The sequence below is a fragment of the Pelobates fuscus genome, chromosome 1 (genome assembly GCF_036172605.1).
Source record: "Pelobates fuscus isolate aPelFus1 chromosome 1, aPelFus1.pri, whole genome shotgun sequence".
Classification (NCBI taxonomy): Eukaryota; Metazoa; Chordata; class Amphibia; order Anura; family Pelobatidae; genus Pelobates; species Pelobates fuscus.
Window position 1 is genome coordinate 393256958 of NC_086317.1, and position 14197 is coordinate 393271154.

A 14197-nucleotide genomic window follows, 5' to 3' on the forward strand; every position below is an offset into this window, starting at 1 on the left:
GATACTGTACATATATGTATATTTATAATTATATGTATTGTGTACATATATATAAGCAGAATATAATTTCTACAAAACAATTACTATAATACCCATGCATTAATATACAAGGATAAAACAGACATACTATTTCTCTCAACTGGCGACCAGTGTTATTCTGAGATTGTCTGCTTATGCTCCCAGACTATCACTGTCTGCCTGGCTAAACCATCTTCATACTGTTATTGTTATGGTTCTTGGAGAGTTCCTATAATGAAACATACAATTTGGACTATGCTTAAACAGGATTATTCACCAAAGTGAGAATTGCTGGGAATTCAAATGGATTTAGAGTGAATTTCAAATGTATGCATCTCCAATCCAGCCAAGTTTGCTGTTTGGCTATTTTTACCTAAATACAAAATTCAGTATGAATTCCTGACAATTCTATGAAATGTCATGACATGGGTGGATAATATGGGTTGGGCATTGTAATATCACACCATGGATGAAGTGAATGGGGTGGCAATTTTTTTTTTTTGCATAGGGCGGCAAAACTCCTTGCACTGGCCCTGAGCAGACTGTTAAAAAATGGAGATTGGTGGGAAGGGGGGAGGTGGTGGGGCTATAGAAACTGCCCTTTCTAAGAGACGTGCCCAACAATGCAAGCTGGACAAAGTTCTAGTCAGTTTATAAACTTTTATTACATACTTTTCAAAGTTTTCTTGCTTTATTTTGGTTTGTATATATTTTTTTAAACCGTGTATGCTTGCTGTTTTAAAATAAATGTCATGTGATGCATGTCTCTTTAAGATATCACAAGGCAATATTCATAAGAATATGATTTTGAAAAGTCACAGAATTACAATGCATAAAATGTACATTATCAATAGAACAATTAGTACAGGGGTTTCACAGCAAGAATTCATGGCTTGTTTGCTTGTTGAGCTGGTTTGGGTGCCGACCAGCATAATAAATAGTCAGATAGGACTGTGGGAAGGTAAGAAACAGGGAGGAAGTAGAGTTTGCAGTCCCAACCAGAAGAGTATCGGGTCCAGGGGTAGACGGCAGTCAGAGCGTGTTCCATGCAGTCTGTGACTCTGTTCAGTTTAGGACTGGAAATATTTATGAGTGTGTTGAAGCTCTCAGCATCTGGAAAAAAAAAAAAACATAGAAAGAGCACAATTATGTTATGTGTTTTTACAAGTGCAGGACTAAAAAAACAAGCAAGGAAAAAGCCTGTGTTAACCCTTTCCCGATGTACTGTAGAAATCTGCTGGTGTTCCCATATACATAGATTTGCTTTAGTTTTAAAAACAAAACTTAAGATAAAAAAATAAATAAAAAATTTGCACTTACTTTTCTTAAAACTGGTCATTCTGTCCTTGCCTCGAACTCTTTTGGGAAAATCTATCTAAAAAGTAGTAATCTGCCTGCAAAATGCCCCAGATTAGCACCTGCTTTTTACCCCATTGTGTTTTACTGTAAATTGCAGTGGCATTATAATTATCTTAGAATATAGTAGCAGCAACAGCAGTACAGCCATAGGGGTGTGCCCAGGCTTACTTGAGCCAACATAGCATTTTATATGTTTTTGGTAAGACAAAATGTAGTCGTCAGCCCTAGCAGTACAGCAGCCCAGCAGCTACTGTTTGTTTGAAATCAGAAAAGCTTCATTGTAGGCAGCATGGATTCTTCTACCCTCCACCTTAAATCATTTGGATTTTAGATATATTTGTTTTGCCTTATATTTAAGCTTTTGTGTTATGAATTTCTTAATCCTTATGTGCTTTTGTGTATACTGTCACTTTAAAACTTCTTATGTTAAATGTGCATACCTCCCAACATTTCAAATGGACAAAGAGGGACACTTTCATTTAACGTTTGTGAATAGAGGTATAGCCAGGGCTGTTCTGATAAATTTAAGGTGACTTACTGATAACAATTTATGTGACTAAAATGTAATTTAGAACATGAACAATGTATCCTATTTACACAGACTTTTTTTTACACATTGATTGTAGTTTAAACACTCTTTACTAGTTGACCCATCTTCCTATTGGAACAGTGTATAAAATAATGGTGCATTTTTTTAAAACAAAAAACAAACAAACTTGATATTATTTAAATGAAGGATGTTTTTTTTTTTTTTGCAACCCAGCTGTTTGAAGTGGTCTTTTAAAGGGGTATTACAACCTTTCTTTTTAAGTATCTGAGCCCTATTGGGCACTTTGCAACAAATCCCTAATTTTTTGTAAAAAAAAAAAAAAAAAAAAAAGCTGTAATAAAAGGAGTTCAACTTACCTATAGCCCAGCGCTGGGTCAAGTCCTCCACGATTGTGTCTTTGCCTCCTCTCAAGTAATGCTGCGTCATCTGTACAGAGGGTGATGAAAGTGGCGGTTGGAGGGCAAGAGGCTGGCTGGCTTGAGGGATGTTGGGCTACTACTTGCAAGCACTCACAGGGCCTGCAAATGAAGACTGTAATTATGTCCGTTGCCAGCCTACATACATAATTTTTGCACAGAAGTAATATTAGTCAGCCTGGAACAGAATTCTGGGCTGATTAACTCTTGTGAGCAGGGGGCGTAATTACGGTTATCTCTATATCGTCATCTGTAGAATATTGCATATTCTATTCACATTAGATATGGGTGTCTGGATTGAGGATAAGTAACAAATGGAATCAAAAAGTCACATGGGGGCGTGGTTTGGCGGGCGGGCAAGATGGCTGCTTGAGACCTTGGCTCCTGACACCGGGTCCCGCTTAACGCAGCTAACAGCAGCCTACCCGGTCCAGGTGGGCCGAACACGCAAGTCCTGTCCTCCCCAGCCACCGTGCAACACTCCGACGCCTTACTGGGTCGGACCAATGGACAAGCTCCTGTCCACGCCGGCGGAGCTCACGGGTACCTCGGCCACACACCACGTGGACGTCTCCTCGGAGCCCGACAGACCAGGACCCTCCGTGCTCAGAGAGGCATCCTCACCCTACCCCATGTCGCAGCTGATGGCTGACCTGCGTTCCATCTCGCAGGCTATGTTCACCAAGGTGGATGCAGGGGCACTGGAGGCCTCTCTTAAAGGTACAATCTGGGCTGAACTGGCTGTGATCAGGCATGATGTCTCTTCCCTTCAAGCCAGGGTGGCCACACTTGAGGCTACAGCTACCACTTCCACCCAGTGACACCAGGCTGCAGAACTAGCAGCCACAAGGCAGGAGAACATGCTGCTAGATGTCAGGAGACAGGTAGAAGATCTGGACAATAGGGGCAGGAGATGCAATATTAGGATCCGAGGCCTACCTGACAGTATGCAGGGGGAACCGCTTGAGGCCACGCTGCAAGCACTCTTCAATTTGATCCTGGGAAATGATGACCCAAAAACCTTCCAACTAGATCGCGCACAGAGCTCTCCGCCAACCCAGGTAAGATGGCACGCCCCGAGACGTAATTTGCTGTCTACACTCGTTCCAACAGAAAGAACGTATAATGCGTCAAGCCAGAAACCGCCGGGTATGGCAATTCCACAATGCAGCAGTTAGTTTATACCAGGACCTGTCACCGCTCACTCTGGATGCCCGTCCGGCATTACACCCCATCACAAGTCTCCTCCGTAACCACAACCTGATATACCGGTGGGGCTTCCCCTTCTGCCTACATGCAAGGTCCGGTGAAGCCTGGGCTACCATCAAGACGCCAGATGATGTGCCAGGTTCCTCAGAGCCCTTGAGCTACCCCACATGACGGTTCAAAACTGGATCCTGCACCCAGCCCAGAGAACAACGATCTCGACCGCACCAGCTCCAGGCACTCCACTCACCTTTGCCACATCTGGCTGGGCCACGCCGCACAGATCGGAGGAATGAGAGTGATGAGATTCACCCAGGAGCTGTGACCCAAGTTTCAGGTCTGGGGCTGTTCTGTGGGGGGGAGTGCTTCAGGAGCGTGGAGGCCTTGACAGGGTCTGCTGTCACACTGGTGACATTCATGCCAACTTTCCGGACCTTTCAGACAGTGCAACCCATGCCCCTATATACACATAGTTTATTGGCCACCCGGAACATGGGGTTTGGGAACCTGCCCCAGGGGCAATAATTGGCGTCTTGCTACATTACGATCCTGTCAGGCAGGGATTCTGGGCTTCTTGTTTTGGGTGGTCTGAGCCTCTGGAGTGGCTAGACAGGGCTTGGGACGGGGGCGTCAGTACGCTAGCTGGGGGGAGTCTGGGTACTGGTGGGGCTGTCCCTGGCGAAGGTGGCACGGGGTGTTTCTCTGCCCGGACTATGTGGGGGTCTATACTCCAACCTGCGAATATCTCCGCTGACCCCCGGAGTGGAGGCCTCGGGACCGACCCCTGGGGGAACTTTAGGGATGAGCTGCGGTGACCTACGTGCCTCACGGGGGGCACCCGTGGCCCTCTGCTCTGGGGGATTGAGGGCTTGGGAGGGGGAGTGCTCTGAGAGGTCCGGACTTCTCTAGATAGAGGTGGAATGCTAGTACCCTGTACTCCCCTTCACTCATCTCAACAAGGCTACCCCCAGGGGTACAGGTCCACAACAGTTCTCATCAGCTATTATTTGAGTAATAGTTTTACTCCTTTTTACCGCCGCTTCCCCCTCCACCCCACCCCCCATGTTCCCAACCGCACGTAATGCCAGACAGCAGTACATCCTAACTGTCTAAGTTAAAAGTTTTGCCGTGTTGAAAGTTAATCAAGGGCATGGGTGGTGCCACAATGAGGATGGCTCGCTTGGGGCTTGCGGGGAGGTGGTGCGGAAGGAGTCTAGGTATGCATCACGTATTATATAGTATAACACACAGTTATCTGATACCGTGGTTGCCCCGCTTCTCTCTCCCCCTTTCCTGGCTCTGGCAGGTAACAAAACACAAAGCTGCCCCAACTGCACTATATCGTAACACACAATAAACTGACGGCCTTGGGTAGTTACATGCTAAGTCCTCTCGGTGCCTCTTAGCGACTCATACCCTCAGGGGCAACTGAGGATGGGGCTTTTGGGGCCGCGCTTGCTCCCTGGCTGCCTTTAGGCCAGGCCAACATATAGATGGGATCTCTGGACAACCCACACCCACGTCTGACTGACGACATCTGGACCGGGTACACACCGGCCGGGACTACCGGGGTAGGAGACTGAACCAACACGGTTGAGACTAGCACCCGACAATTAGATAAGACAACCCGGGTAAGGGGTATGTGGCGAAACCAACCTTGCCACTGGGCCCTGGAGAAGCCTGTTTGCTAGCCTCCTACCTACTGACTATGGCCCCTGGGTTATTTGGGGCATATTGTACTTTATATGGCGGCTACTGGCCCTTTAAAATCATCTATGGACAGATTGGGACTTTTGGGACTACTGTCCCTTTAAGACTGTGGAGCATATTTCAGTATATTGCCTTTCATATTATATATGTTATACTGTGTTCAGTTTTACCTGGGATATGTATGCAGCATTCATCTGATTGTTCGGTAGAATCCCTCCATTCATTATATTGAGGGAAACTACCGAACAACCAGACCACCCAGGACTAAGTGTGCCTCCAATTACCGTTTGCAACAATGTTGCAAACGGGTAATTGGCAATCCGTGCAGTGTGGTCTTTGTCCTCTGGGTGGCCGCCATTCGGGAGCCGAACACGTGGCGGCGGCCATCTTAAACTACCGAACAGCCGTGTTTTGCCGTCGAGTGTCTGGAACTGAAAACGGACACTCGACTAGGCAAGCACCGCTGAGACCTCCAGACGTCCAGGATTTCGTGGGGAAACTACCGAACGGCCCGCCGTTCGGTAGAAAGAAACTCACGAACTAGGGGATTCATGCGAATTCCCCTTAGTCTCTATAACCCAGGCAATTCGTCTGTTTCATTCCCTTTTCTGTGACCGACCGCAGGGTCAAAATGCATGGAACTGTTTTCGGATACTTTACCCATGCGGTCGGTCAAATCTTTGGAACCCCATATCTCACGAACCGTTCATCCGAATGACTTGAATTTTGAATATGTTGTCCCCCTGAATAAGGGCTATCCAGCGATGCTTTTAAAGGTGTACCCCCTGGTTTTGGGGTACATCCAGAACTTGGCTGGAAAAGTGTACCGGATAATTGGGTTTAATGTTATCTGAGGGGAGGGGATGTGTGGGCTGAACCATGTATGTGATTGGTTATTTTATGCCTCCCAATGGGTGTGGCCTGTATGTGTATTATTGTAATAAAAGCCAGGCTGGATGAGACAGTCCAGAGTTCCTGTTTTACCCTCAAAGTGAAGTGTCGTCTCATTATTGGGGGAAGGATTTATTGCATGCTGTTCCAGTTTGACTGCTAGGAGTGCAAACCTATTCGTATGGTTCCTATTCAACTGTCTACAGCATTCCTATGCTTGAGAAGGTTCATATGCTGCATCGGTTCGGTGATTGTGGTGTCTGCCAGAGTGCTTGGAGTCCTCAGGAAGCACTAGGAGCATCCATTAACGGAGGTACCAAGTCGGGGTGCCAGGCGATCCGTTACAGGGTATTGTCCAGACGTCAAGCCGCAAATCCCTAGGGGGCGCTAACGTGGGAGGAGTGACTAACTTCTACACAGGCACTGGTTGGACTGCCACCCTAAAATTGGTGGTCCCCAGTGAACCGGGTAGACACGTGTTGTCCATTGGGCACCTAAAGTGCCTACTACATTTGTAAATATTGTACTTTCTTCCCTGCTCCCTCGGGGGGCTTCCTCCTTTCAACTGTTTTTCTACTAGCTCTTCTTCTTCCCTCCTTGTCTACTCCACCTCTATCCCTCTCCCCTCCCCTATTTCAATTCATCTCCACAGGTCTGGATCATGACGCCCCTGGCCTTCTCACCGCTCCCACTACACGTCTGTATGCTTAATGCATGGAGCCTCAACGTCCCCGAACGATGCTCCAGATTGCTGAGGGAACTGTGGTCATTCCAGACGTTGGTCGCTATGATACAGGAGACACACTTCAAGCTGGGTTCAGAACAAGCGCTAAAGGACAGGCGGTTCCCTACTGGTTACTTGGCATCACACTCACTGGGCTAAAAAGCCGAGGTGGCAATCCTGTTCTTACAAGGGACCCCGTTTGTCCTCTTAGACCAAAAGATGGACTCTGAAGGAAAATACTTTTTTTGTGAAACTCGCAACTTTACACCTCCGCCACGATATTGTCAGGAACTGCTCTGCTCTGTTCTGATGTCTGACTATGGCTTCTGGTCCAGTACTCTTTTTACAATTTCTAGTTTTCTATTCTATGCCTGGTTTTCTTTATGCTGGGATTTCTGGGTTAATTCCTGTATTCCGTCCCTGGAATTCCCAGTCTCCAGGATTCATTTAAATGTTTGTTTTATGTTGCTACACCCGTTCCATTTCCATGGTTCCTTTTGTTTCAGTTGGTTCCTGCAGGCGGTTGCTTCAATTCATCTGCTCCTTCCTTGCAGGTAAGTGCTGTATGTTTTATTATGGTTCTTTTAGCGAACATTAGGCAGAGTAGGACCTGCCGAATATGGGGTACATTGGCGTTGTGGCAGGCTTATGTAATGTATGATCATATAATGTAACTAAATCCCCATAGTTTTCATATATAGTACTTAGTTTTGTCTCCTCTTGCTTTGCCTATTATATCTTGTCTTGTTTTATTTTGTATTCCCAGTCCTGTCCTGTCCTTCCCCAGTTCAGTTAATGTTTCCCTTGTGTATTGTGTACATGTTTTGGGTTTAGCTTTCTATCCTTCTCTGGTTCTGGGTTCTACTAGTTCTGTCTTGTTTTCTTGTAGCCTTGTCTTGTTTCTAGTACTGGATACATCTCAGCATTTATCTGCTCTGGCTTCCACTAAGCTGCAACAGGGTCTTGGTATGTGGCCGCACAAACACTGGTGCTCAACACCAGTGGGCGTGCGGTTACCCTGCACCAGGCCCTTCCTATCCACTACCATGCTAAAGACTCCGCTCATCTCCACATCAGGCACAGGGGTCCCGGTCTTTGGACTGCCACCCTGACAGATATATGCCCCCAACTCCCGCCAACACATATTCATCACAAAGACGCTGCGGCTGCTGGCAGACTTCTCAGAAGGACTATTGATACTGGGAGGTGACCTCAACGTGTCATTGGACCCTTCGATGGACACATCAAGGGGAAGGAGTGAGATTACATATCCGCATATTAGATGTATCAAGAAAGCCTTGCGGACCTTACACTTGGTAGACTGCTGGAGGACTTTCCATCTGGAGACAAGGGACTACTCGTACAAGGGACAAGGGATAACTCGTATTATTCGGCGGTACATGGATCGTACACTAGAATAGACTACCTCACAAGAGTGTGATCTGAGGGATTCTCATCTCCATAGGAGCGCACAAGAAGAGAGTCGGGGCGGAACGAATCCGGAGCGTCCTGGACGGGATTGCGACTGTTGAACTCCGTCACAAACAAACTCTCAGCGACTTAGACCTCAGCGAGCTCCTCTCGCTTAGGAAGGACCTGGCGACACTTATCACTCAACAACATTTCTCTATTCTTCAAAAATCCAGGCGATTCTTCTACGAACATTCCAATAAGTGTAGTCGCCTTATGGCGAAAATGCTTTAAAAAACGGCGAGAGGTGTCAGGATCGGGACAGGGATCCAACACGCAGAGTACAAACAGGTACAGGGTACGTATACCGGACCTTAGAATGGCCGGACTAACGTAAGTAGTAAGTAAAGAATGGTCTAGAGACAAGCCGAGGTCGAGGGAACGAGAGAGCAGGTAAGCGAGAGACAAGCCGAGTCAAAGGGTAATAGAGGTAAACGAGGTAGAACAGACAAGCCGGGTCAAAACCAAAGAAACTAACAGAATACAAGAGCACTGAGTGACTAGACAAGCTAGAACCACGACAGGGCAATGAACAAATGTAGAAAGCCCTATTATATACCCTGGTTCCAAACAGGTAATCACGCCCCCGACGAATCCTCATTCGTGCTTGGGGCTTGATTGACAGATCGGGTTGGGTTGTCGTCATGACGTCGGCTACTGAACGCCGCGTCATAAAAGGAAGTGGATCCCTCGCGGCCGGCGTGTGATTCAACCCTTTTGCGAGGAAGAACGTCCAAGTGTCTCACCTCCACAGAGGTAGAGACAACAGGTACCCTGACAGTACCCCCCCCTCAGAAACGCCCACCGGGCGGAAGGAACCGGGACGAGATGGAAAACGGGAGTGAAAAGCCCTGCGGAGGCGAGGCGCATGCACATCCTCCTGAGGTATCCAAGACCTCTCCTCAGGACCATATCCCTTCCAATCAACCAGATATTGTAACTTCCCCCGGGAGATACGAGAATCGATGATGGAATTGATTTCATACTCCTCTTGTCCCTCAACCTGAACAGAGCGAGGAGAGGATGCAGTGGAGGAAAACTTGTTACATATTAGGGGTTTTAACAAGGAAACATGAAAGGAGTTAGGAATGCGTAAGGCAGATGGAAGAGCCAGACGATACGCAACTGGGTTAATTCGAGTCAGGACCTTGTAAGGTCCAATGTAACGAGGAGCGAATTTCATAGAAGGAACCTTCAAGCGAATGTTTTTGGTACTCAACCATACCCTGTCCCCTGGAACAAAGACTGGAGCCGACCTTCTATGTTTTTTTTTTTTTTTTAATTCTTTATTTTTGTAGTGCATATGACGGTAACATACAAGCACATGGTACCCCAAAGGCAATCCACGTGTATATTGCAAAACAAAGATTACATAGTATAGAGAGCATTGGGGTGTAGTAGTACTGTGCACTATTTTTTATATATATGTGATCACGCTTAAATCATGCTGAGTAGGTATTGTATAGATTGCGATTCTATGAGATATCAAGAAAATATACAGGAAGATAGCTTTGCGTTAGATTTATACGGTTACGTGCAGGTAATAAGCTTATTTTAGGTAAGTACATGCTTAGGTATGAACGATTTATTTTCACCCCTTACTCCCCTTAGCCACACATGGATGCAGTAGGTAACGCTCGAGAGATATACTGTAGCCCTAGCCGCTGATAGCTATACATGAATACAGAAAATACTTAAAATACTTAAAATACAGTAAGGCAGGTAGCATTTCGTTATATTTACACTAGGGAGGGTAAGGACTATTCAGATCATGCTTAGAAGGTCCCTTTGTGTCTGGAAAGTCCTGCCTTCTGTGGAGTCAATTTGGTCTCCCTGTTGTCTGGTGTTCAGCTCGCGTTGCGGCTGCTGTGGGCTGGCTAGCCGGTGCTGCATGGGGTGCTTTGCGACATCGGATTTTCTGGGCTTGGACCCCGGAGTGTCCAAGTGGTGATGTGGTGCAGAGTGAGGGCTGATATGCTCTGCTGGACTGGTGGTTGCAGGCTTGGTGCGTTGTGCCCTTTTTCCCGCCACTGGTTGCTGATCCCTCTCCTTACCGGAGCTGAGAGCCTGAGGAGGGATCCACGAGGTAAGTGTCCCAGTATGGTGCCTTTTTGCAGGTACACGGCTGGAGTCTATGGGTGTTTGATCCTGCAGCGCTATGGAGCCGCGTTGGATGCGGCGGTCGTGGGGTAGTTCTCTCCTGCCGAGATCTTGAGGTTAAGTGTGTTCCCCGCCATTTTAAGATCTGGCAGTACTGCAAGGCCTCCGTCCCATTCGTGGCGGTCAGGGTGCCAGGGTTTCAGGGTGAGGACCGGGATCACCCCCCCGGTCCAGGGGGGGGGGGGAACAGGGCCGGTTCCTCGAGGGCCCAGGCCCCCGGCTGGGTACCATTCGGCGGGATAGCGGGGCAGCGGCCGTCCGCTCCGCTCACCGCTGGAGTAGGCCTCAATTTCAGCCTCGAAGATTACCCTCCCAGGGGACTAAAACTCAGCGAGCTAGCCTCTCCCTGGGTCCCGGGCACTATGCCCATCGAGGGCCGCCACTGCCGGTCGGAATATGTGGCCAAAACTGCAGATTAATCGCTGAAAAGCTCATGTTTTGCTGGAGCTGGTCTGTCTTGCGACCGTCCAGCTCGGCGTCCGGCCCCGCCCCCCCACCTTCTATGTTTATCAGCGTGTTTCTTGAACAACATGGAATTATGCAGAAGAATTTGTCGAGTCTGATCCCACAACTTCCTCAAATTGGCAACATGAACATCAACCGACGGTACTCCTTGGGAAGGAGAAACCGAGGGAAGAATGGAGGGATGAAAGCCATAATTCATGAAAAAGGGGCTAGAACGAGTAGAATCACAAACGAGATTGTTGTGTGCGAACTCTGCCCAAGGAATCAGACCAACCCAATCGTCCTGGTGTTCGGAAACGAAACAACGCAAATATTGTTCGATCTTTTGATTAGTGCGTTCAGCAGCTCCGTTAGACTGGGGATGATAGGCAGAAGAGAAATTCAATTTGATACCCTTTTGAGAGCAGAATGACTTCCAAAAACGGGAAACAAATTGGGAACCTCTATCAGAAACAATTTCGGAAGGTATCCCATGTAAACGAAATATCTCTTTAGCGAATATCTCAGCCAATTCAGGAGAAGATGGAAGTTTAGGTAAGGGCACGAAATGAGCCATCTTAGTAAACCTGTCAACCACCGTGAGAATCACAGTCTGTTTTTTAGAAACAGGTAAATCGACAATGAAGTCCATAGCCAAACAGGTCCATGGTTTCTCGGGATTTTCCAAGGGATGCAAAAGCCCACATGGAAGCGTCTGCGGTCGTTTAGTCTTCATACAGACCTCACATGCTTCGACGAAATCCCTAATATCTTTACGTAAGGAGGACCACCAGAAATCTTTGGCTATTAAGGAGCATGTCTTACGAATGCCAGGATGCCCAGCCACCTTACTATTGTGAAAGCATTGTAGCAATTCTAGTTGGAGTTCAGCAGGAACAAAATACCGTGACTCAGGACTCTGTCTAGGAGCCAGATGTTGTAGCTTCATAATCTCGGCAAGCAACGGAGAATTAATCCTGAGGCTAGTGTTGGCGATAATATTGCACTTGGGAACTATAGAAGACAAAACCGTCTCAGATATAGTAGAAGGTTCATGTTGGCGAGACAAAGCATCGGCCTTAGAGTTCTTAGAACCAGGTCTATAAGTGAGTACGTAATTGAAATGGGTGAGGAACAAGGACCAACGAGCTTGTCTGGCGGATAAGCGCTTGGCCTCCCCAATATAAGACAAGTTCTTGTGATCCGTCAGAATAGTAACAGGATGCAAGGTCCCCTCCAATAAATGTCTCCACTCCTTTAAAGCCATGATAACAGCTAGTAGTTCCCTGTCACCAATATCATATCTGCTTTCAGTCCCAGATAGTTTCTTGGAAAAAAAAACACATGGATGTAATGGTTTATCCACGCCTAACCTTTGAGACAAGATGGCACCTATACCCGTCTCTGAGGCGTCTACCTCGAGTAGGAAAGGTAAAGTTGTATCGGGGTGAACTAAAATTGGTGCAGAAGCAAAAAGTTCCTTAAGTGTCTTGAAGGCAACGAGAGCTTCAGTAGACCAAGTCTTAGTGTCAGCCCCCTGTCTGGTCATATTGGTAATAGGAGCAATAATGGAAGAGTATCCTTTAATGAAGCGCCTATAATAATTGGAGAATCCAATAAACCTCTGAATGGCCTTGAGACCCCTGGGTAATGGCCAATCTAAAATAGACTGGAGTTTATCCGGATCCATTTTAAAGCCTTTCCCAGAAATCACGTAACCAAGAAAGTTTATCTGAGATTGGTCAAAACTACATTTCTCCAATTTGCAGTACAACCCATGTTGTAGGAGTTTGCGCAATACCCTTCTGACTTGTCTGTGGTGGGTCTCAATTTCTCTAGAGTGTATTAGTATATCATCCAAATATACAATAACACAATCCTGTTGAAATTCCCTAAGAACTTCATTGATCAGATCCTGAAATACTGCCGGTGCATTACAGAGCCCAAAAGGCATTACCGTGTACTCATAGTGCCCATATCGAGTATTGAACGCTGTTTTCCACTCGTCTCCCTGCTGAATTCTCACCAAGTTATACGCCCCTCTGAGATCTAACTTGGTGAAAATCTTGGAACCCTTTAAACGATCAAAGAGCTCAGTAATCAAAGGGATTGGGTATGCATTTCTGATAGTTATTTTATTCAAACCTCGGTAATCAATGCAAGGCCTTAACGTGCCATCCTTCTTATTCACAAAAAAAAAAACCGGCCCCGGCAGGCGAGGATGATCTCCTAATGAATCCCTTGTCTAGATTCTCACGGATATACTCCTCTAAGACTAAGTTCTCCTTAGTGGATAAAGGATATACATTGCCCCTCGGAGGCATAGTACCAGGTAGGAGGTTAATCTTGCAATCAAAGGACCTGTGTGGAGGTAAAGTATCAGCATTCTTCTTGTCAAAGACTGCCTTTAGATCTATATACCGAGACGGTATTTGTAAGTCTGTAGACTGGGTGGAGTTAACCGGTGTATTACCTACGCAAAGTGGTGAGACTTTCTGTAAACACCTGTCCTGGCAACCCTGACCCCATGAAGTTATCTCCCCTAGCTCCCAATCAATAATAGGGTTATGTTTCTTTAACCATGGATACCCCAGAACTATAGGAACAGAAGGGGAAGAGATAAGCATAAGGGATATACCCTCCTCGTGTAAGATACCAACAGTCAAAATAACAGGTATAGTCTCATGAGAAATCACAGGTTCAGATAATGGTCTACCATCTATGGCCTCAACGGCCAAGGGGGTGTCTCTTAGCTGAGATGGGATAGAGTGTTTAGAAACAAAAACTTGGTCAATAAAGCTCTCAGCAGCTCCAGAGTCTATCAATGCCATAGTCTTTATTACTCCCTTCTCCCATGCTAAAGAAACAGGTAGCAAAAGCCTATGATCTTTATAATTGTGTATAGAGGACAAAATAGAAACACCCAAGGCCTGTCCTCTAGAGAAACTTAGGTGCGAAGGCGAAGGTGCCCTCTTACTCCACAATACATACACAACCCCTCCTTTCTCCTGTACTGTCTCTCTTCTTCTGAGAGGCGAGTATTGCCTATCTGCATAGGTTCAGAAAAAACTGGGATAGTGGTTTGAGGACTTTGAAATAAAGGAGCTAGTTTAAAGGAAGGTCTACGAATATTATCTCGAGTGTTCTGTCTCTCTCTTAAACGTTCGTCAATACGAGAAATAAAAGAAATTAAATCCTCCAAATTTTCAGGAAACTCTCTAGTAGCCACCTCGTCTAGAATTACATCAG

The 14197-nt window shown here is 46.5% G+C and overlaps 1 protein-coding gene across 1 annotated transcript in view; it reads right to left on the reverse strand.

Moving 5' to 3' along the window:
* Window positions 1–904: 904 nt before the first annotated feature.
* LOC134575121 (retinol dehydrogenase 7-like) overlaps window positions 905–14197 on the reverse strand; it is a 33167-nt gene continuing 19874 nt past the window's right edge. Inside the window, exon 4 of the mRNA XM_063434354.1 lies at window positions 905–1131. Coding sequence (XP_063290424.1) covers window positions 905–1131 — 227 coding nt within the window. The remainder of the gene's footprint in view (window positions 1132–14197) is intronic.